This window comes from Suricata suricatta, chromosome 12, assembly GCF_006229205.1.
Source record: "Suricata suricatta isolate VVHF042 chromosome 12, meerkat_22Aug2017_6uvM2_HiC, whole genome shotgun sequence".
NCBI classification, from domain to species: Eukaryota; Metazoa; Chordata; class Mammalia; order Carnivora; family Herpestidae; genus Suricata; species Suricata suricatta.
In genome coordinates, this window is record NC_043711.1 from 17,482,727 (window position 1) to 17,505,485 (window position 22,759).

General features: G+C 51.5%; 2 protein-coding genes across 3 annotated transcripts; both read right to left on the bottom strand.

The window, feature by feature from the left end:
• Nucleotides 1-3,903: 3,903 nt before the first annotated feature.
• LOC115274222 (cytochrome b-c1 complex subunit 1, mitochondrial) lies at nucleotides 3,904-13,429 on the bottom strand. Of its 2 annotated transcripts, none has more exons than XM_029917660.1 (13): nucleotides 13,045-13,429; nucleotides 12,650-12,793; nucleotides 10,201-10,287; nucleotides 9,030-9,159; nucleotides 8,620-8,818; nucleotides 8,033-8,112; nucleotides 6,241-6,356; nucleotides 5,859-6,002; nucleotides 5,581-5,741; nucleotides 5,385-5,470; nucleotides 4,962-5,050; nucleotides 4,552-4,627; nucleotides 3,904-4,098 (listed from the first exon to the last, which is right to left on the bottom strand). In XM_029917660.1, the coding sequence occupies exons 1-13, from the start codon at nucleotides 13,111-13,113 to the stop codon at nucleotides 4,034-4,036; spliced, it is 1,446 nt and encodes a 481-aa protein (XP_029773520.1). In that variant the 5' UTR covers nucleotides 13,114-13,429; the 3' UTR covers nucleotides 3,904-4,033. The 2 variants fall into 2 exon arrangements, with proteins under 2 accessions (XP_029773520.1, XP_029773521.1); XM_029917661.1 differs by having other exon boundaries at nucleotides 12,650-12,790; nucleotides 13,045-13,427.
• Nucleotides 13,430-21,787: 8,358 nt separating this feature from the next.
• TMEM89 (transmembrane protein 89) lies at nucleotides 21,788-22,690 on the bottom strand. Its single transcript, XM_029919023.1, has 2 exons — nucleotides 22,371-22,690; nucleotides 21,788-21,969 (listed from the first exon to the last, which is right to left on the bottom strand). The coding sequence occupies exons 1-2, from the start codon at nucleotides 22,662-22,664 to the stop codon at nucleotides 21,793-21,795; spliced, it is 471 nt and encodes a 156-aa protein (XP_029774883.1). The 5' UTR covers nucleotides 22,665-22,690; the 3' UTR covers nucleotides 21,788-21,792.
• Nucleotides 22,691-22,759: the final 69 nt, after the last annotated feature.

Here is a 22,759-nt window from a genome sequence, read left to right on the forward strand (position 1 = left end):
CCTGGGTAGGGAAGACGGTCAGCCAGGCCCCCAAGCCTCTGTCCCTCGGCCCGCGGCTGTGGCAGGTCCGAGCCCAGCGCTCCCCCACCCCTAGCCCCGGTCTTGCCTGCCGGTGCCTCAGTCCGCCGGCTCCCGCCGCCAGCCGTTGCTGCAATCCAGACGCCACAGCAGAGAAAAAGTCCCTGATCCCGGGGGGGCGGAGCTGCGGGCGGGGTCCCAGGCGGCCCGCCCCCCACCCAGCGTCCCAAAGGTCGCCGCCCCCACCACCCCTGCCCGACGGAGGATCTGAGTCCACTTAAGTGTAAAGCCCCCCGCCTTCTGTGGCTTCCAGGACTCCCCCAGAAGGTTCCTGACAAATGCTGAGGGAAACCTCTCCAACTCTGTTTAGGGTCAGAAGTCTTGGCTGCTTTAAGGTCAGAGTGTCTAGTGTCGTGACTGCTGGAGGCTGGAATTCAAATAGGTTCCTGGGGACAGAGGAGACAGCAGGATGGTGGTGGTGGGGAGGCTGCAGCTGGAGATGACTCACCCCCACCCTATGGGGGTGCCCAGACAAGCCTTCAGGCCATGAGTCCCGCCGGCCACTCCTGTGATTCAGCCATCTCTCTGTCTGTTGGATCTCCTGTGCTCCACCCCAATCCCCTTGGCAGCTGGAAGAGCCCCCAGTGAATGAGGTACTCTGGGCTCATCCCAGGGAAACCATTGGGCTGCATCTGAAAAATGCCCCCCTCCCACCTTGGAAAGGGGAAGCCAGGAGGAGAGAATCTGTGTCATGCATATGCATACGTGTCTACCCTAGTACCCCACACCCCCCACCATGCCCTAAACCAGTACCAGGCAGATGCCATCCAGCTGTGCCTGCAGGGACGGGGACTGTCCATATGTGCAGGGTGGGACCACCCACAGTGACAGCTCAGCTCTCAGGAATTCACCCCTTCCTGCCTACACCCCCACTGGTGGCCCTGTCCTGCCCTAAGTCCCCCTAACTACACATCCTCATTCTGGTCTGGCAGTCTCCTTCACTCTGTTCTCGAAGACCTTCTTCCATCCATTATCCCCACCAGGTCACTGTGGGGCCCCCCCCTCCTTTCCTCACTGCTCTCAGGGACCACCTGTGGCTGCCACCTTCATAACTACCCTTGCCCCAACAGCTCTCCCCTTAACCAGCCTGACTTCCCACCCATCTCCCTCAACTGGCTTCTTTGACTGTAGACAGTTCCCTCGAACACATCTCAAAGGTCACAAATACTACCCAGAGGAGGTGAGTCTTTGTACATGCATGTCTTTGTTATAGGGGAGTGATACCAAGGCAGAGATAGTCCTAAGAACAGCAGGCCCCCTTCTTTTTTGGTTTTCCTGCCAGTCCTAGAGAATCCTGAGAAGCCCACAAAGTATGTCTATATTTATCACTGCCCCCAGACCCCTTCTGACATGCCTGGCTCTAGCCTTCTCTTAGGGATCCATAGAATGAGTGGCAAAGAGATGTGGACTTCATCTCCCCTGGGCTCCTTCACAGCCTGGGGTCTCTGGTATGGCCAGAGCTGGAGGCAATGAAGACCACTCATGCTGCTGCTTTTCCTACTGCCCAGAAAGCTGATGCTACCATTTATCACTAACCCTCCCCCTCTCATAGAATACAGTGCTGTGACACATGTGACCCAGAACTTTTTCCAAGGTCATGGTCTCCTCAGCCATGTCCCAGGACCCCCACCCCTTGAAGCTATCTGGTAACTGAGAGCAGCAGAGAACCAGACACAATCTCCTTACAGTCCCCAAGAACCTTAGCCCGTCTTGTACAGCAGAGGGGCACATACAGTATGGTCACACACACACACACACACACACACACACACACACACACACACACACACACACACGGCGATCTAGCCTTTAGGGGAGACTGGACGCCCTGCTGAGAGGGTATGAGGACCATGATGTGCCCCTGAAAGGAAGGGCTGCCTGCTGTGTGGGGGTGACTCAAATGGTGTTGAGAGAAGCTGTTAGGGACGTTGAGCACCAGTGGGGAGGAGTGTGAAATGAGCTCTCAGGAGGCCCATGGGCAGGTGGGACCCTCTGAGGCTGCTGGCTCCAGGCTCCCAGCTCCCGGCAGGCATACACACTAGGACACAGCTCCAGAGTTCAGCTCCTTCCATCTGGGTCGCGGGGCCCCAGACTTCTGTCTTCTTCCCACACTCCCCCCAGACACTCCATTCTCTGGCTTCCATCACTACTTCTGCCAGGTGGCACCACATTTCTAACTGGAGCTTCTTTTCAGGATTCTAGCCCCGCACGTCCCACTGTCCTGGACACTTGCAATTTCTCACCAGAACGGTGACAGAAGCTAGGCAGCTCATCATCTTCCAGCCTACCCCTGCTCTGGGGTACCCTGACCCCGTTGGGCTGCTGCCCTGCTTGTCCCCTGCAGCTCACCCCAGCTCTTCCCTCAGCTGTGACCACTGCTCTGCCATACTGCAGCTCACTAGGGTGCCACAGAAACCCAGCCTGAGTCCTCATGCTGTCTCAGGCTGCCCAAGTCACTTCTCTTCCCAATAACCTCCAATGTGCCTCCCCCAACATGCCTCAGAGTAAAGACCAAATCCCCTGGCTTGGTGTACAGGATCCAGGAGGACCAGATCACTTCCAGGCGCTTGGGCTCTTGTGTGTGCCCAGCACACCTGGAGCCTTTGAGAACCATGCCTGGGCTTAGAAATCAAGCCCTGCATTCCAGGAGCTCAAACTTAGGACAAAGATTTGGCACTTGCTGTTCCCCAGACCTAGTGTGCTGCACCTATAAGCACCCAGGGTGGCACTGTCCAGCAGGTTCTCTCGAACAGGTCACAAAATAGGAGGATGACCTGAATCCTGGATCCAGCTCTGGGCTGTTATTTCCTCATTGACACCTGGTGGCAACAAAAAGGGGGGGGGGCAGGGGGAGGAAGCACTGGGACAGGGCAGGAGTGGTTCAAGGATTGTTTTGGCCACTGAAGGGTTGGGAGGCTGGGTGACTTCTGAAGAGCCCACTTCTCAACAACTGTTGTCCCAGGACCCTGCTCCCGACTGACTGCCAGCAGCACTTCTCATAGGAGAATCTGGCCGCTCATTTCCACTTCCCTCCTGGGCTCATGGGGAACCTAACTGCAGAAGGGCTGGGGACACAGAAAGAAGGACCTACCTGGCCACCTGCTTGTGGAACCAGGGCCCGAAGGTGGTGGGTAGGGGGACTAGATAGCTGAGAGCTTCACCAGGTCCTGGCTGCCTCAGGGAGGGAAGGGGATCATCAGGCCAGCAGCTCAGGACTTGCCTGGGACACATCTAGTCAAGGGAGGGGGCTCAGGCCCCACTGAGCTCAGGGCTATTCTTGGAGCCTGAGTCAGCGGCAAAATCGAGGCAAAAGATTCCTGCCCTGCCTGTCTAGGCAACAGTTAGAAATCAAGTATAAACACTATGCCCCAGGCTATCCTCCTCCCAGAATCCAGAGTAAACCTACGAAGGAGGCTTCCTCAGGGACAGACCTTAGCCCTTCCTGGTCCATCCAGGAGACCAGGGACTGCCAGAGGAGATTGCACAAGGCCCACATCAAAGCGCTTCCCTCCTGAGGCACCAGAGTTCCCAAGCTGGGACCTCTACCACGGCAAAAGCATGGGTTCCCACACCCCACTCTTGGGACACACTAGCCAGGAGCATACCCCATGTGGCTAATTGGAAACATCTGGCTTCAACTCCCTGCAGGCATCAAAGGCTTCCAGCCTCTGTGCTGCGGCCCTGGCCCCCACGCTGCCCCTGGCTGAGGATACAGGAGCATGTGGGAAGACAGAAACCTCTGGGGGATACACAACTGGAGGAAAGTCCCTGCCGCCCCATCCACTGCCCAGTAGACTCCATGGCAATGCAAAGAGAAGAACGCAATTCTCAACACAGGACTTTATTGGAGGTAAGGTCATCTGCACGCAGGTCTGAAGAGCTGAGGTGTATGTTAGGGGGCAGCGGGGTAGACCATGAACCCGGCCCCGCCCTCTTGCCTGCACAGCCTTCCAGCCTAGAAACGCAGCCAGAACATGCCGCTACGGATCCGGTTGTAGTCTGGGAGCTGCTCAATGGGGCCTGTGGGGATAGGGTGGGGCGTCAGGGTGGGGTGCCTGGCCTGCACAGGGACACCTGGCCCTGTGCCGCACCCCATCTAGGGCTGCCCGGAGCAGCACAAGACAGGCTCTGAGTGGAAAAAAGGAAAAACACGTTCCCCCAAGGGTGCTGAGCCTGTCCCTTCATGCTCCCTGGCTCTTGGAGCCCCACCCCATACATGGAGGTGTCCGTTACCTGGCGGGTGTGGGGTATTGATGGAGGCATCTTGGCAGGGAGTCAAGGAGCTGCTTAGACAGGTTTTCTGAGCAAGAACTCCCTAGCAACCAGGCTATTGGGCAGAGCCTCTCAGGGGCCTCAGTTTGCTGCTGCCAGTACAGATCGGGTGGGGGTAGGGGGGAGGGAGCAGAGGCAGAAGGGGAGCCTAAGAGGAGACCTGAGAAGAAGGATAAAGAACGGGTCCTCTAGGCCACTCACCAAATCCAGCCACTGCTGGACACTGGTCATAGAAGTACTTGGAGCAGACCTCACGCACCACACTGGCATCCACTTCCTGCAGGGGAAGGTAGAGCACACCAGCTGTCAGGCTCCTGGGGCCACCTCAGCCAGTCACCACTACCGAGATCTGGGCTATGGCACTGGCCCCCTCACCCAAAGGGGAAAGGCAGCAGGGCCCTCCCTCCTGTAGACCGCCACAGGCCCCACCCATTCCCTCAGCCATCAGTGCCTCTGCCCTGGCCTCCAATTATGCCACCCCTGCTGGTGAGGCTGCCTAGGACATCAGGGATGCCTATAGGAGCAGTCTGCGCTGTCAGGCCCCAAATGCCCACCCTCTGCGGAGCCTGCCAGGTCTAGAGTCCAGAACCTCTCCCAGGGGCCCATGTTACCGCAATCCGGCTTTCCCACTCGGCCAGGGGGATGCGGCGGCCATAGGTCAGGAGACTACGTCCAATGTCCTCACACACAGGAGTGGTGCCTGCAAGGCCAGGGAAGGCTTCCAAGTCCACCCAGTCAGGTCCCGGAGCACAGGCACACGCTGAAGCTCTGGCTCCGGGCAGACACCTGGACTGTGCTCAGACCCCAGATCCTAACCATTTCTACAACCGCCTACTACTGTAGCGATGGGCTGTTGTTGACCTGGTCCACCCACACCTGTATCGACACGCCAAGTCTCTGGGGGTGGGAGTGGGGATATAAATGGCCTTCAAAGTTTGCCTTTCCCATCTTGGTTGGGCATGGTGGCTAAACTGGGGCTGTCTCTGCCAGGATGTGCCCCCCCCCCACCCCCGCCCCAGGGCTGCAGCACTCACCATCCAGATGAGACACCAGGGCATTTCGGAGGATGTTTTTGCCCCGGAGCACCTCACTCTCTGTGGCACTGGTGCACAGGCGCATCCTGAAAGGGTGGGGATGGGATGGTCATCCCTAGAGACCGTGCTATCTGCTAGCCCCCCCACTGTTTTCAAAGGCCCCTCCTGCGCCCAGCAGTACTGGACTGCCACTCACCACTGGCCTTGCAGGAAGAACATCATGTCATCGATTTTCATGCGATCACAGACAAAGTGCGCACCCAGCAGCCCAGTGTCTGCGTAGCAGATATTGAAGGTCTGGAAACTCTGGCACAGCTTGTTGGCCACGGAGACTGCAGCCAGAGGGCTGGACAGGTGCTACCAGGACAAGGATCGTTAGCACCCACCCTCCTACCTGTGATCCACACCCTGAACCCCACAGTCGACACCCTCTGTTCCAGGAGGGCAAAGTCCCGTGCCCGCCCCAGCACTCACCGTGCCGCCACCGTAAGTGCAGTCATAGTGGCCAATGATGGCATTGGCTACTTGGAGGACCACGTTGTCCGGGTTGGCCCAGCCAGGCCCCTCTACTGCAATAGCAACATGGGCCAAGGGCAGAGCATCATCACGGTGGCGGATCTGAAACAGTACATGGCAAGACTGAGGCACAGCTGCAACGTCCAGGTGACAAGAAAGGTACCGGGTGTGGGTGATGCATGCACATGTGTATGTAAACACCTGTGCTTGTGAGGCAGCAGCCACAGGACCCGTTCCCAACTCCTGAGGCACCTCTGGAGTCCTGAAGATAACCGGGTACACAAGCACTCCTCCAGAGGCCCCAGCTGAAAACACCACCCCTGCCCACAAGGCCGCCCACCTCGCTGCCAGTGAAGCGGCACGGGGCGAGAGTGGGCACGGTGTCCTCTGCATATGTCTCCGAGACGCTGCTGAAGTGCTTCTGGGCGAGATCTAGCAGCTGCCGGTGCTCCACCCCTGCCGAGACAGACAGCGCAGTCACCAGTTGGGGACTCCCACACAGGTGGAGGGCCCCACGACCCATCTCGGCGGGAGACGGCAGAAGGAAAACATGACGTCAGGAGAGTGTGAGGGAAGAGAATCCTCCACAGAGAGACTGCCTCACAGGCAGGGAAAGCACCGCAGGGTCGAACAGCATCCATCACCTCAACCACGGGGTAGCAGCAGCGTGCTGCACCTGAAGATGGGTCCCCATGTGATGCGTTCTCACCCACATCAAGGACAAGACGGGGCTCCCTGGGCACAAGGCCACCTGTCCTGCTTTGCCCCTCTGGTCCTTCCTCAAGCAGATGCGGGCTGCTGCCCTGTGGGCAGTAGTGAATGAGAGGGTAGTGACCAGCTCTGGGCACATTTACAAACAACACTGTCAACTCAGGCCCTCTGGACCCCTACAGACTTCACATCCTCACCCTGACCAGAGGAGGCATCTGCTGGTCTACCATCTCGAGCAGTAGGTGCCCGGACCCCAATGGACTCAACGCAGTCTCACATGTCACTAGTTTACACTGCTCTTGGTCCCCAGGGTCACAGGCCCCGATGCCACCAATCATGCTCTTTTCATCAGTACTTTTCACCCATCCAGCTGCCAAGGCCACAGCTGGAGAAGCATCCTTTTTTTTTTTTTAATTTTTCTTTTTTTTATGTTTTATTTGTTTTTTGAGAGAGAGAGAGAGAGAGAGAGAGAGAGAGAGAGAGAGAACTAACAGGGGAGGGACAGAGAAAGAGGGAGAGACAGAATCTGAAGACAGTCTCCAGGCTCTGAGATAGCTATAAGCACAAAGCCTGACGTGGGACTCGAACGCACAAACTGTGAGATCACGACCTGAGCCGAAGTTGGATGCTTAACCGACTGAGCCACCCAGGAACCCCTGGAGCAGCATCCTTAAACCCACACCCATCCCTCCCCACCATGGCCAGCCCTCCTGCAGATTTCCATCAATAGAACCAACCCAAATCCATCCCCCTCCCTCCTTGCTCCTGCCACCTCCCACGAGACACCCACCATAGCCCTCCCTGGCAGGCCTGCCTCGGCTTTGGCCCCCACACCGCCGCCAAGCATTAGGCTGTGACACTGCCCTGCCCCTATGCTCGGGTTCCCCACCTCCCACCCAACTGACAACCCCCCCATTCTTTAGACCTTGGTTCCAACAACAATGTGCTCCAAGAGCACCCCCTAACCTCCAACTCTGAGTCTCCTCCATTTCAGTCCCCCTGCCACTGGGCGCCTCCCCTTGAAGGCACTTCCTGGTTTGTCAGTGAATGTGTGTTGTCACCCCAGTGTCTGGCCTGCCCACTAGCAAGGCTGCAAGGAGCAAACTTGGGGGCCAGTATCTCCCACCAGCCTGCAAACTGGGTCTCCTGCCACAGGCAGGGCTGAGAAAGGCCTGTACGAACGAGGGGGAGCAGCATTCCTATGTGGTGGCTCCCAGTTCTGGTGCAAGGGAAGACTCCCATCCCACCCCAGACAGCATGGGAGAGAGGTCACTCTCCGCAAGGACAGGACATGAACAGGGGACAGGGTCCCCAGGAGTGGAAGATCCCCTGTGGTCAGAACCAGGAGACCTGGGCCCCAGTAAGCAAGGCTAGTGCCCATGCACCCATTACCACAGGGCTTCCGTGAGCCAATCACTCACCTCCGGCTGCTGCGAGCACCATGCGAGGGGCTTTGTAATGCCTGTTGAGGTACTCGGTCAGGTCTGCACGAGAGAGCTTCCTGCAAGACATACGGCTAACGGCTTAATGCCTCTCCCAAAACAGAGCGGAAGAGACAGACAAGGGAAGACAAGGCTTCTCCAAGGAGCAAGCCCTAGCACACCCCTCGATCCCCTTCCCCATCCAGTCCGGGGCCCCACCTCGCATCTGCCCTTAGGTCACAGGCTCAGTCCTTCCTCCCCGAGGAGGTGGGCGCTGATGCTGTGAGGCTCTCAAGGGGCGGTATCAGAGCTTGTCCCACCAGGGGACAAAGAGCCACACAGACAGGATCCCCAGCACTCCCTCCCTCAGGATTTCAGGACACGCATAGAATCATATCCTACCAAGAAGCCTGCAATGTGAGTGAAGACCATACAGGTATTTTAAAAGCCCTGCAGGGACCACAGGGCACAGAGAAAATGTTTCCAGTTGTGCAAATTAAGAAAGTATTATAGCAAAGGCCAACTAAAACCAAACTTGTGTGGACAGGGCTTGAGCACATTCCAGCACAGGCTCAGCCAACCCTCACCTGACATTCCCACTGGGCCCCTCCACAGGCTGGGCCAGAGGTGTGCCCTGGAACGCTGTGGCGTGCAGGTAGTCAAAGACCACGTCCCGCATACACGCATCATTCTCCTGCAGCTCCTGCAGGATTACATCACGCTCCTTCTCTATCTGGGAGTCTTCTAGGGCGCAGTTCTGCACAATGTCGGCCAGGAGCTCCACAGCTGGATGCGGGAAGGACAGGTTTGGGTACCAGGTGGGCCACTGCCGGACATCAACAGCACAAAACCCCCAGGCCTGGCGTGCCGGCCTGCCCTGCGGCAAGGATCTGCTGTCAGGGTAACCCTAATCTTCAGCCAGGCCAAGTTCCTGGGGGCCTGTCCTCTGCACACCTGAAGTCCTATCCCCATCCCTGCCCCTTCCTCCAGATGTTACCTTTCGGCAGGTCCTTGGATAGTGCCTTGATGTAGTATGCCGTGTGTTCCCGGGTGCTGTAGGCATTGAGATGGGCCCCCATGCTCTCCACCTCCTTCTCCAAAGCATTACCAGGCCGATTTTTTGTTCCCTGGAACCAGATATCAACATGACCACTCAGGAGCCACATGAGGACTCAGGACCCCTATCTACAAAGGCTAAAGTCCCAGCAGGGCCAGTGGTCTACAGGCACCTCCCTCAGCAACAATTATGAGGAGGTACAGCCTACAGTCTGTAGTAGCACCAAGTGCCAAGCAGGCCACAGTATCATGGGCTAACAGAATGGAGACAGCCAGGGGCCGGGAGAGGAGGGCATGGTCAGTCCAAGTGCTACCTGAAATCCAGAGCCCCACAGCAGCCTGAACTTACCAGCACCAGTCACCTTACTGACAGCCACAGTCAGGTTATGTCACATCAGTGTTCATGTGAAGCTGCCATTACCCAACATATGACGGTGTGTGCGCTAGTGGACACCTCTGTGGGACTCAACCCCCCTAGTCCCATATGTATGTGTGGGTGTGGCTGTCCACTGGCACACACATGTTGAAATCTACATACATACCTACGATGCTGCTGTTGGCTAGGCTACCTACCCGGGCCTGCTCCATACCCCTCCCCGTCCGTATCTCCTTCTCCATTTTTTTGTTCATTTAAAAAACTCAGATTCCATGCCAACATGACCTGGCTTAGGGGCTGAGGCTGGTGACTGTCCCTGCCCACAAAAAAGCTCAAACAAGAGATGCCCGGGTATTCTGCCAGAGCAAAACATTTCCCAAGAACACATACTTGCCCAAGTCTGTGAATTTCTTCAAATGCACGTATCTATCTACGCATTCAATTCCACACCAACATGTGCAGACAACATAGGCTTGGCCTCTCTGGTGAGGAGTGGGCCTCCTGTGGCTCCCTGGGATTTTTTTCTGGCTCTGGGAGGCTTGTGCAGGGGCCGACCATATACATGCTCATTCAGGAGAGCCCGGAGCCCTCATGATTCCTTCCAGAAGGGCCAGCCAGAGATGGCCCCCCAGCTGAAGCCCATAACTGGGGAGGCTGGCTTTGCTGAGCTGCATCCTCAGGAGAGACAATAGGCAGCTGTACGCCCAGGGGAGATGCAGGACTTGGGGAGCCTCACCTTGAAAGCCAGATGCTCCAGAAAGTAACCTGCCCCGTTGTTCTTCTCAGTCTCGTAACGGCTGCCAACATCAATCCACACCCCGACCTGGACAAGAAGCCATCGACAAAGGTAACACACAAACTACCCCAGACTCCACTCACACCCTACCCTGGGTGACTCAGCAGAACCCCAGGTAGGGGCTCATGGTCCCAGGGTGGGGGAGAGTGGTCTCAATAGGACCCCTGGGCTGAGAGATCCAGCTATGCCCTGGGCACAGGCACTGACGGAAAGACCTACTGTGCCTGGTTCCCAAGGAAGTTTGCAACTACACATTCACACGGCTCCATTACCAATAGGGACTTTTTATACTGTCCTGCTTTTCAGTTGATTTTTTACTTTTTCTAGGCAAGCAACACATCATTTGCACACAACTTATTTTCTTTTTTCTAAAAATTATACCCTGCCTTTGTTCTGGTGATTCTGTCATTTGTCCACTAAGGAAGAAGGCTGTTGGTTTAGACACTGAACATTTTATCTTATTAAGCATGGAGCCTTTACTCACAATTATTTAAAAAAAGTTTTAATCAGACCTAGATACTTAATATTGCCAAGTGTCTCCTTGGCACCCAATGCGAGAATCCCATAATTCCTAAAAAAATTTTTTTTGGTTAATGGTTATTTATTTTTGAGAGAGAGAGTGGGAGCAGGGGAGGGAGACACAGAACCCAAAGCAGGCTCCAGGCTCTGAGCTGTCAGCACAGAGTCTGATGATGAGCTCAAATTTGCAAACCTTGAGATCGTGACCTGAGCTGGATACTTAACCAACTGAGCCACCCAGGTGCCCCTCTCATAATTTTCTTAATAGTCTCCTGGTGTGCTATGAAACACATGCCACAGCACGCACCTCACATAGGTCACATAGGTCACATAGATCTAGTCTTTTTTCTTCACAGTTAATTTAAAAATTTCACATCTACTTTCCTAAGAAATGCTGATATATGTAAAAAAGGCTGATATACACACAAATGCTGATATAAATTCCTAAGAAATGCTGATATGTCATAAACTCTTATACTAACATCTATTTCATAACAGATAAACTACTAAACTATTTTTTTAATGTTTTTATGTATTTTTTTGAGAGAGAGAGACTGCATGAGCAGGGGAGGGTCAGAGAGAGAGAGAGAGAGGGAGAGGGAGACACAGAATCTGAAGCAGGCTCCAGGCCCTGAGCTGTCAGCACAGAGCCCGATGCCAGGCTCCAACCCACGAAGCGTGAGATCATGACCTGAGCCGAAGCTGGATGCTTAACCGACTGAGCCTCCCAGGTGCCCCTCATAACAGATAACCTATTATAACTAACATCTTAGAAAGAAAAATTCACCTTACAACCCGTATCTTCAGATTATAATGGACAGCGTTCTTCCTCTGGCACTTGGAGCACAATGGTGCCCCTTACAATCTAGAGCATCCTAGAGTCCATGAAATACTGCATTCTCTCCCAAACATTTTTTTAAAAAATTAATTTATTTTTATTTTTTTTACTTATGCCTATTTATTTATTTACTTATTTATTTTTAGGTTTATTTACTTATTTTAAGGGAGGGAGAGAGTGCAAGCAGAGGAGGGACAGAGTGAGAAAGACAGAACAAACACATTCTGCGAGGTCAGTGCAGGCCCAATGGCAGGACTTGAATGCACAAACCCTGAGATCCTGACCTGAGCCAAAATCAAGAGTCAGACACTTAACCCACTGAGCCATCCAGGTACCCATCTTCCAAACTGTCGTGACAGATCAGTTCATAGAAGTGCCATGTAAGGAAGTTCCCCATGATCTTTTACTGTGTTTAGTAACAACTTATAATGAAGAACATTATCTGTTCCTAGAAAACTAGAAGAATTTACGAATAAAGCCACTTAACCGTGGAGTGTGGGGTCCAGATAAGAGGATTATGTCTTGAGAATCTTCTTACCTGTTCATATACTGTATCTAGCCAAGATTTCTCTCAAATCAATTTTGAAAATTTGTATTTTTTGGAAACTCATCCATTTCTTTGTAATCTTCAAATGCATTCCTTTCGCAGGTGTGTAAGTGGTCTAGCCAAGAGATTACAACTTTGGGCAGTGAGTCTAGCGGTCACCTTTGGTTCTCTGAAACCCATTTTCCTTATTGTAAAATGAGAACAGGATTACTTCTCTCCTATGGGCTGCTTAAGAAAACGCTGGAAAGGAACTTGGGCCTCCTGCTTAGCAGGCATCATATGATAAATGAGTATTAGCCATAGTGAGCAATGGCCCAAGTAGTCAGGCCTAGCTGGGGTCGGGATTAAGGTAGTAGAATCAATTCAGCTGCGGAGAGGAGTCTGACCCAAACCACAGAGGATTCGAGCCCAAGGTCACACCCTGACCTGAGATAAGACGCCAGGCGCAATACGGAGGCGACATCCCGAGACGGGGCCCCGCTCACCGTGCAGGTAGGCTGGGAGGATTGCTCAGAGGCCACTCGCAGCCCGTTGTCCAGCAAGCTGACCTGTGTCTCTGGCACACTCTGGAGTGCTTGGGCGAAGGTGGCTGTGCTCCGCAAGGCAGGCGCCCTCAGAAGGGCCGGCTGCTGGAACGAGACAACCGAGACTGAGGGCTGGGTTGCAGGATCTCTCCTCGGCTCCCAGGCCAGCAGTGGGAACCCGGTTCCCAGACCCCCGGCCAGCCGCGAGACTCCCATCCCCGCTCAGCGCCGTGACCTTCCCATGGCCCTGACCCCGGAACCTCCCCAATCTCGACCCGCCGCCGCTAACAGTCCACTTCCCGTCCACGTCCCGAAGCCCCGCGCTCCGCGGCCTTGTGCTCCCGCTGTCGCCTCACCGAGCGGCGGGTGCGAAGCAGCACTCGAGTCCCGGCGCCAGCCGCCCGGCAAACCGCGGAAGCCGCCATCTTCTAGCTTCAGTCAGCGCCAGGTCGCGCCACGCTTGCGTAGAGAGCCGACGCAGCGGCGTCCGTAGCGCAGGCGTACTACCGTAAATACGGCACTCGGCTGCCTCCTGGCGGAGACCAGGGAGAGTCACATGCGGCTAGTCCGTGGTTCTGTCCGCACGTCCGCTGGTACCCGCGCACATCAGCCCACCTGGCTATCCGTGGCCAGAGCGAGTCCGTCCGCGGTCCAGTTCATCTTCCTCTTTCACCCGTGAAAGGCAGAATGCTTGCTCGAACCGCGGGCGTCCCGAATCCACTGCGTGCTCGGAGTTGCAGCGCTGTCCAAGGCTGCACCCGCCGAGTGTCCGAGAGTGGAGCCGCCCCGCCCCCGGGTAAAGCGTCAGCGAAGGATCCTGGGACTATGAGGTAGCTGCTGATGGCGGTGTTCTTTTTAAAGGAATGAATAAGAGGGGCGCCTGGGTGGCTCAGTCGGTTAAGCCTCCGGCTTCAACTCAGGTCAGATCTCACGTTCGTGGATTCAAGCCCCGCGTCAGGCTCTGTGCTGACAGCTAGTTCAGAGCCTGGAGCCTGTTTCTGGATCTGTGTCTCCTTCTCTCTCTGCCCTTCCCCCTCTCATGCTCTGTCTCTCTCTGTATCAAAAATAAATAAAACATTTAAAAAATTTATAAAGGAATGAATAGGATTCAGATGGTTGACATCGAAGGAAGTTAACAATATATTGCTAAGGGGCGCCTGGGTGGCTCAGTCAGTCTGACTTTGGCTCAGGAGTCCTAAGCCCTGCCTCTGGCTCTGTAATAACAGCTCAGAACGTGGAGACTGGATTCTGTGTCTCCCCCTCTCTCAGCCTCTCCCCGGCTTTTGTTGTCTCTCTCTCTCAAAGATAAATAAAAAACATTAAAGAGAGAGAGAAATCCTTTCTCTATGAAAAAAATATATTGCTAAGAAAAGGAACAGTATAGAAACCAATTTGTGATACAGGATTCCTTGTTTGAAAAACAAAACAAAACACACACACACACACACACACACACACACACAGCCACACAGCAATGTCCCTTTTCTAGTAGACTATGTAGAAAAAAATCTGGAGGAACTCACTCGAAACTTTCAGCTTCTGGAAAATGGATTGAAAGGAAGGAGAATACATTTGTGTTATTTTAATACAGAAATTTTATTTCCTACAAAAAAATCTTGCTTTTGAAAGAGCACAATTCTGAACTCTACATGACTGATACGTGATTTTTTTTGTTTTGTCTTTACAATCTTTCAAAAAATGTCAAATGTAAATTATAACTCTTTGATAAAAAGCAGACAAAAGATGCTTCAGTGTGTGAAGCACTGATTTAGACATGAAAAATAAAATGAAATAGAATTTTCTAATTAGTCCATTTTTCCATTTTTTTAAAGTTTTATGTTTATAGAAAAGTTGAGCAGATAGTTGAGAGTTCCCGTATGTATCCCTCTTATACACATATGCACAGTTTCCTGTATTATTAACTTCTGACATTATTGAGGTACATTGATTGCGATTAATGAGCCAATACTGGTACACTGTTACTAATTAAAATCTATAGTTTATTCAAATTACCTTAGTTTCTACCTCCCACTGCCCCCACCTCGTTCTAGGATTCCATCCAGGATACCACATTACTTTTAATTATCACATCTCCTTAGGCTTCTCTTGCCTATGACAACCTCCTCCAGTGACCACCACATCCTGTACCCTTCTGGCTGAGCTCCCCCAAAGAGTTCACTGAATGCAGTTCCTCTCCCCCCATTCTCTCCCAAATCCACTCCAGTACAATGCCCACATCACTCCTCCAAAACCACTCTGTCATGGTAACCAGGGAGCTCCAGTGGCCTCCCTTCAACGTGATTGGCCACTTTTTCCCCATTGGAGCCTCATCCTTTCTCCGCCTTCAGGTTCCCATACTTTGCTGTTCTTGTCCTACCTCCCTGGACATTCATTCCTCTCTGGACAATCCAAGAACCTTGGCTGGTTCTTCTTCACCTCCCAATATTAACAGAGTGAGAGCCCAGGGCTCAGTTCTGGCTACCTCTTCCCTTCCTGATCAAAACTTGCTCTCTGGTCATCTCATCCAGCCTCCTGGCTTTAGTGCTGTCTGTACATACAATGGCTCCTATGTTCCCATAATCCACTGTCTCCCCTGGAGAATTAAACATAACACTGAACTCTTCACTCTCCCTCCCAAACCTCCTCCTATAATTGCTTTCATCTCTGTAAATGACACCTCCATTGACACAGTTGTTCAGGTTAAAAATCTAGGAGCCACTGGGGGTGCCTGGGTGACTCCTCTGGTTGAGCATCCGATTTCGGCTCAGGTTGTGATCCAAGGGTCATGGGATGGAGCCCTGCACTGGGCTCCGTGCTCAGCATGGAGCCTGCTTAAGATTCTCTCTCTCCCAGGGTGCCTGGATCACTTGGTAGGTTAAGCATCCGACTTCAGCTCAGGTCATGATCTAAGTTCATAGTTTCGAGCCCCGCATCAGCCTCTGTGCTGCCAGCTCAGAGCCTGGAGCCTGCTTCAGATTCTGTGTCTCCCTCTGTCTCTGCCACTCCTCTACTTGCACTCTCTCTCTCTCTCTCTCTGTCTCTCAGAAATAAACGCTAAAGAAAAAGATGCTCGCTCGCTCTTCTTCTGCCTCTATTCCCTGCTCTCTCTTTAAAAAAAAAAACACTTGGATGTAAATAAAAAACAACAACAACTAGGAGCCAACTGTGCTGATAGCACAGAGCCTGCTTGAGATTCTCTCTCCTTTGTTCTCTTTCTCTCTCTCAGAATTAGTAAATGAACTTAAAAAAAAAATCTAGGCACCATCTTGATTCCTCTCCCAAATTTCCCACTCAATCCTTTAGTAAATTCTGTTCCAAATATTTTCTGTAACCAGTCTTCTCCATCCCCTCCCCCCATCCCCACTGCTACGCTAGCGTGAGAAGGGAAAGGCAATGATACAACCAGGAAGTGTGATGTAGGAGCCTGGGGAAGGATGTGTTTCAAGAAGTTGGTCAAAAAGGAAATGTTTACTAAAAAGTCAAGTGCAAGCAGCAGCCATTGCAATAACTTGGCAAGAGTCTTTGATGATTCACTGTTCTTTGGAATTTACTTGGTATATGGGATGGGGTGAAGTCAAAATATCCTTTTTCTCCCTAAGTTGCAAACTGAACTTTCTAACAACATTTCTGTTATTACTAAGTGATCTCTATGCCCGGTGTGGGGCTTGAACTCATGACCCTAAGATCAAGAGTCACATGCTCTACCACTCAAGCCAACCAGGTGTCCCTCTAACACCATTTTTTGGCCAGAGCTTCTTTCTCTATCTGTCCCTATCCATAGCCCCTTTATTACCCACCCCAGGCCCATGTGGGCTGCCTGGGAAGGCTCTGGCATCAATTTACTCTTCTCACTCAATATTTATTTGATATACTCACCAGTTTATTCTTCTGGGTTTTTTAATATTAAAATTTTTTTATATTAAAAATGTTTTAAAGGACGCTAACATACACATAAAATTTAGTATCTCAACTACCATTAAGTATACAACACAGTAGCATTAATTACATCCAAAATGTTGTGCAACCGTCACCACTATTTCCAGAACTTTTTCACCATTCTAAACAGAAAATAACTGACCATTTCCTTCTTCCTCCAGCCCCTGATAATCACGATTCTACTTTTTGTCTAAATAAATTTGCCTATTTTAAGGATCTCATATTAGTGGGATCATAGAGCATTTATTGTTAAAAACAAGAGACCCCAAATAGTCATTTATGCTAAGCCCCATACCACCAAACCAAACTTTTTGGATGCGCCTTTCATGTCTTTCATCAGATTTGGGGGGAAGGGGCTGGCTATTATTTATTCAAATATTTCTTTTCTACCCCTTTCTCTCTCTTCTGTTCTGCCTGGAACTTCCACAGTGCATATATTTTTCTGCTTGCCAGTGTCCTACAGCCCTCAAGAGCTGCACATTTTTTCTTCATTCTTTTTCTTTCTGATTCTCAGACTGGATAATTTCAGTTGTCTTATTTTCAGGCTTACTGACCCTTTCTCCCGCCTCCTCCAATCTGTTGTTGAACGCTTCTCGTCAGTTTTCCACATCAGTTATTCTAGTCTTCAGCTCGAAAATTTTTGGATCCACTTAAAATTTTCTTTTTTTCATTTAAAAATTTTTACTGTTTATTTATTTTTGAAGGAGAGAGAGAGACAGAGCCTGAGCTGGGGAGGGTCAGAGCGAGAGGGAGACACAGAATCTGAAATGGGCTTCAGGCTCTTAGCTGTCATCACAGAGCCTGACACAGGGCTCGAACTCACAAGCCGTGAGACCATGACCTGAGCTGAAGTTGGGTGCCCAATGGACTGAGCCCCCCAGGTACCCCTTAAATTTTTCTTATTTACAGATATTCTAATTTTATGCAGACATTATTTTTCTGGTTTTCTTTAGCTATTTGTCTATGGTGTCCTTTCACAAACAATTCCATTGTTTGGGCATACTCAGGGATGTTTTCTGTCAGGTTCCTTTTTTTCCTCTGCCAATGGGCCTTACTTGCCCGTTTCTTAGCATATTTTATAATATTTTGCTGAAAACTGGACATTCTAAGGATTACATGTGATAATTCCGGAAATCACATTCCCCTTTAGGGATTGCTGATTTCAGCTTGTTGAGGGGTGGAGCCATCATGACCTTTCCACACTACTTTTACAAAGTGTATATTCCTTGTTGTGTGTAGTAATTGAAGTTTCTAATTTATTATCTCTGTGATTAGTTAGCCAGCAACCTGATAAAGATTTCCTTAAATGTCTTGCTCCCAAAGGGAAGGTGGGGATGGGGGTGGGTAGGTCTACTTAAATTCCCTGCAGCTGGGAAGCTGCTTCAGCCTGTGGGGGTTGACACAGGGAAATTCATTGAATTGAATTCTTCATCAGGATCTCCCTTGGATGCTGAAAGTGGTCAACTAAGCTTCTGAGTTCTAAAAAAGCTGCTGCACAGTTTCTGCTAGCTTGATCATTATTTCGGTGGAGGAAAGGATTCCTGGAGAGTCCTACTCTGCCATCCTTTGTGATGTCACACCCTCTTCTACGTGATTTATGGAAAGAATAGTCCATCTAAAAGGAAAGCCTAATTTTATTAGAATTGTATAGGGATGATTGGGTAGTTCAATCGATTGAGAATCGACTTTGGCTCGGGTTATGATCTCGTATTTGTGGTTTCGAGCCCCGCATCGGTCTCTTTGCTGATAGCTCAGAGCCTGGAGCCCACTTTAGATTCTATGTCTCCCTCTTTCTCTGCCACTCCCCTGCTCACACTCTGTCTCTCTCTCTCAAAAAAGAAAATAAAACATTAAATTTTTTTTAATCACAAAAAAAGAATTGTATCAATTCCAATAATTTGGGGGAAAGTGTTTTTTCAGACAGTTGGCTGAGAAATCTAATATCAAGTCCTGATCCTGTTTGGACAGTTTTTCTTTCAATCTTTCTCCCTCCTCTTGCATTCTACCATAAATAACAAAAAGAGTGGAAGCTGCGTTTTCAAGTTTTCTTGGAAATCTCCTCTACTTAATGTCCACTTTCATCATTCACAAGTTCTGCTTTCCACCCCACTGCTGGACACAACTCCACTGAGCTTTCCTCCTGGTTTCCAGTAACATGTTCCTCATGTCTCTCTGAACCCTCGCTGACCACATTCTCCGTCAAGAGTGCTGCTAATGGTTGAAGGTTGTCTTGGCTTTTCCCATTATGCTCTTGACATTCTTCCAACTTTTGTTCACAGCTCAATTCCAAAGCCATTTCCATGTTTCTAGACTTTGTTACAGTAGTACCTTGCTCTTGATATCAACATCTATATTAGTTTTCTGTTGCTACTGTAACAAATGACTTCATACTCAATTCCTCAGAACACCAATTTATTATCTCACAATTCTGTAGGCTCAAAGTCCAACATGTATCTTATTCAGCTGAAATCAAGGCATTAGCAGGGCTGTGTTCCTTTCTGGAGGTTCTAAGAGAATTTGTTGGGTAGTTGGTAGGATTCAGATCCTAGTAGTTGTAGGTCTGTTTCCTGTTTTCTTACTGGCTAACGCCAGAGGGTTATTCCCAGCTTCCAGAGCTCACCTGAATTCCTTGGACTTTTGGATGGTGGAAGATCCCTTCCACCATCTTCAAAACCAGAAACAGAGCATCAAGTACCTCTCACAATTTAAATCTGACCAACTCTTCTGCTCTCTTCATCGCTTTTAAGGGTTCATGTGATTCCATTGGGTCTAGCAAAATAATCCAGAAAGATTGTTAACCTTAATCCCATCTGCCATGTTCTTTTTGCCATGTACTGTAACATGTCCACAGATTCCATGGACATCTTGAGGGGCCGCTATTCTGCCCACCACACCCTCACTAGGAGGTACCAAACCCGATCCGTCCCCAGCCTGCTCCCTCCTACTCTCTAGGGCTCCTTCTTTCCACTGAAATACTGACCATCTTATAGTTCCCAGACCAGGCCAAGGTCCACCCCCACACCCTCCATAAGGGACTGTTACCCTGACTGGAGCACTGTCCCCTACTTTAGTCACCTCACTCTTCAGGTGTCAGTAGTCAGCCCACCTTTGCTCCATGCCCCCACCCCCCAACTGGGCCAGCACATCTCTCTGCAGAGTTACTGCTTTTATTGAGTTGGTTTCACCACCACCACCCTCCCACCTGAGTGAGAGAGGAGCCAGTTCTGTTCTGTACATCAGTGGATCCTGATCCACAATAGACTAGCAAATGGTAGGTGCTCACTGAATCTTGTAGAATATAGAAGTGTTCCTAACAGGCACATGCTTCAGTGCCCTTCTCTTCCAGGTCTTGGGAGGAGCCCCAGCAGTATGTCCATAGAGGCAAGTCTTTTTTAAACTCGTGAAATGAAGATATTCTAACTGCATTTAGTTAGAACCTCTGTCCTTTTCTAGTCAATCCCTCCATCCTACCTCACCTCTTATGGAGATACTGGAGAAGTTACAACATTCAGGGGGTTCAGCCAAGAGGAAGGTGCATTGGGGATTGTCCCAGGTTGGATTCTCTGGAAGGCAGACTCCCAAGAGGGAGATTAGGACATTTATCAGGGAGTCAAGATCAGCATCTGAGGGAGAGAGGGAAAGGGTTGTGCCAAGCGCAAAACCTCACTTGATGAGGCCACCTGCAGCTGAGGCAAGCCCTTCTTGATGACTGGCAGCAGCAGGCTTCCCTGAAGGGGGACCGGCGTGGCACACCTCCGAGTCTACCACAGGGACACACTTGGTCGGGGTTTAGAGGGACCTAATGTGGTTGCTCCACTCGGGAGTGCTTTCACCTTGTCATTTCTGTTCTGATACGTGAGGCCTCCAGGAACCTCCTGTCAGGCCAGAGTTTCTGGTCAGGACAGATATGCAGGATCCTATTGCATTTAGAACCTGCCCCACAAGGCCCAGTGCTAAAAATTGTGGGCCACAGAGAGCAAACAAGTTTTAAAATGCATGTGGAGCCAGAAGCCCACCTTTGGGAAATTCTCTATGAAAGCAAGTTGATGACGGTTTTCCAGATTTGAAAACCATCCAGACCACTTATGTGACATCATCAATAACAGTTTAGGGGAGGAATTTTTTAAACTATCAATAATTAAAACACAAATTTCAAGTATCAACCATGTTAGAAGGAACACTGAATTAATCGATTTTCTGTGTATAGAGGGTATGTCCCCCTGTACTACAAAATCTTCATCCTATGTAGAGGTTGTCAGTCATCAGGCCAGAAAGTATAGGGGTATAAGTATTGATGTGGCAGGAAGTCACCACAAACACATTATTGGTCTGGATTTTGCGTTGGAGCATCAACTTTTTTTTTTTTAAGTAGGCTTCATGCCCAGTGCAGAGCCCAAAGTGGGACTTGAACTCACAACCCTGAGATCAAGACCGAAGCTGAGATCAAGAGTTGGACACTTAACAGATTAAGCCACCCAGGCAGCCCTGTAGTGTCAACTTTTTAACATTTGTAACCTCTCACTCTTTTCTCCCTCATTTTAATGCACTTATTTCTATTTTTGAATTCATAATTTTATATTCTTTTTCTAAAACAGATAAACGTGCACAGGCCTCAGTACCCACTCAACCTGGATTGTCTTTAGTAGAAGGAAGAGAAGGAGGGGGTGAAGTTCAGCTCTCACTCCACTTCCAGGGGCCTTAGAGCAAGGGTCACTCGAATGCCAGAGCACGGTTGAGGCTGCCATAAAGATGAAGGTGGCCAAGGCTCACCTTCCGCCTCCCCACCCACCTCATCCCCAACTGGGTGCCCTCACTGACCCAGCCAGGTTGTCACCTTCATGGGCAGCCCTCCATGGACCAGCCAAGTCTTCCCTGATGGTCAAGTCTTGTCCCACCACACTGGGACCCCTGAGGAGCAGCTGTATTTGTGAGTGAGACGTTAAGGAAGAGGGGTCTGTTGGTGGGAGCAATGGAGCAGCGTGAGCCAGCCCCCCCTGCCCACCCATCCTGGGCATGGAGGCCTCAAGTCTGCTAGCTGCAAAAGTAGAAAGGGGACACAGGGTCTAGGCGAGCCTGGAGAGGACACACACACAGGCCTGAATATGGCCCAGAGCCTCAGGCTGTTCCCACCCCTACTGGCAACTAAGCAAAGAAAGGCATATGTTGGATCACCCACTCTGGGTGGGAGATTCCTTTATTGGGGTTTTCTGTTTGGTGGTTATACGCCGCAGGTGGCTGTCAATATGGGCCAGAAGGGCATCCAGCATGTGCAGGACCCCAATGACCAGGGCGCGGTCTGAGATCGGATGCCGCCGTTTCCAGGGTCCAGAGGGACTAGTGGTCACCTGTGGATGCGAGGATAGGACTGAGAGGCAAGAGTGAGAGCAGAGGGATGGGATGGGGGTGCGGTGAGGGGCAGCGACGGGGCCAGGGAGAAGGGCATAGGAAGGGAGATGGTGGTGGAGGGTCACCAAGGGTCTCCTGTGGGTTCGGGTGGTCGTGGGGGCCAAGTGGGCTGGATGAAGAATGGGGATGTTAAGGGGTGGGGGGAACAGATGGGGGCAAAGTACTGGGAGTGGTCAGGGGTTGATGGGTATGGACAGACATAGAGACCAGAGTGTGTGAGCAGTGGGCGGGGTGGGGGGCAGGGGTGGGTTGACTGGGGGAGGATTGGGCGGAGGACGTGATCTCACCGGGTCTGAGTGGAGGCAGGAGGCTGCAGGGAACAGAGCAGTGCTGTGCTCACCTCAGACTTAGCACCCTGAGCGCGCCACCGCTGCAGCACCGCACGGCTGACCATCAGCATCATGGTGGTGGTGAGTGTGGCCCCAGCCACAGGGTAGATGCGGTTCATCCCCAGGCCCATCCAGTGGCCAGGACAGCCCAGATTGCCCCCACAGCCTTCCAGGGTGTTGGGATGACACCCCCAGGGCTGTAGGTCCAGCCCCACCTGATACCACAGGGGCCGTGACCAGGCGTGGGAGGGGGCTGGCATCACCAGCAGGGGCAGCAGTAGTAGGACGGACGGCATGAGCAGCATGGCTGTGCCAAGTCCCTGGGTGGAACCTGGGCGCCTGGCAACAGACAAACACCCCTCCCCCAGGGGCAGGCAACAGGTTCCAGCTGAGTCCATGG

What these genes read in the sequence shown, in the direction of transcription:
- TMEM89 (XM_029919023.1), bottom strand. Translation starts at nt 22,664, where the DNA reads ATGCTGCTCATGCCGTCCGTCCTACTACTGCTGCCCCTGCTGGTGATG. An exon ending in CTCAGGGTGCTAAGTCTGAG is followed by an intron (nt 21,970 to 22,370) that starts GTGAGCACAGCA and finishes TCGCATCCACAG; the next exon opens with GTGACCACTAGTCCCTCTGG.
- LOC115274222 (XM_029917660.1), bottom strand. Translation starts at nt 13,113, where the DNA reads ATGGCGGCTTCCGCGGTTTGCCGGGCGGCTGGCGCCGGGACTCGAGTG. An exon ending in GCCGCTTCACTGGCAGCGAG is followed by an intron (nt 6,003 to 6,240) that starts GTGGGCGGCCTT and finishes GTACTGTTTCAG; the next exon opens with ATCCGCCACCGTGATGATGC. An exon ending in TCCAGCAGTGGCTGGATTTG is followed by an intron (nt 4,099 to 4,551) that starts GTGAGTGGCCTA and finishes CTATCCCCACAG; the next exon opens with GCCCCATTGAGCAGCTCCCA.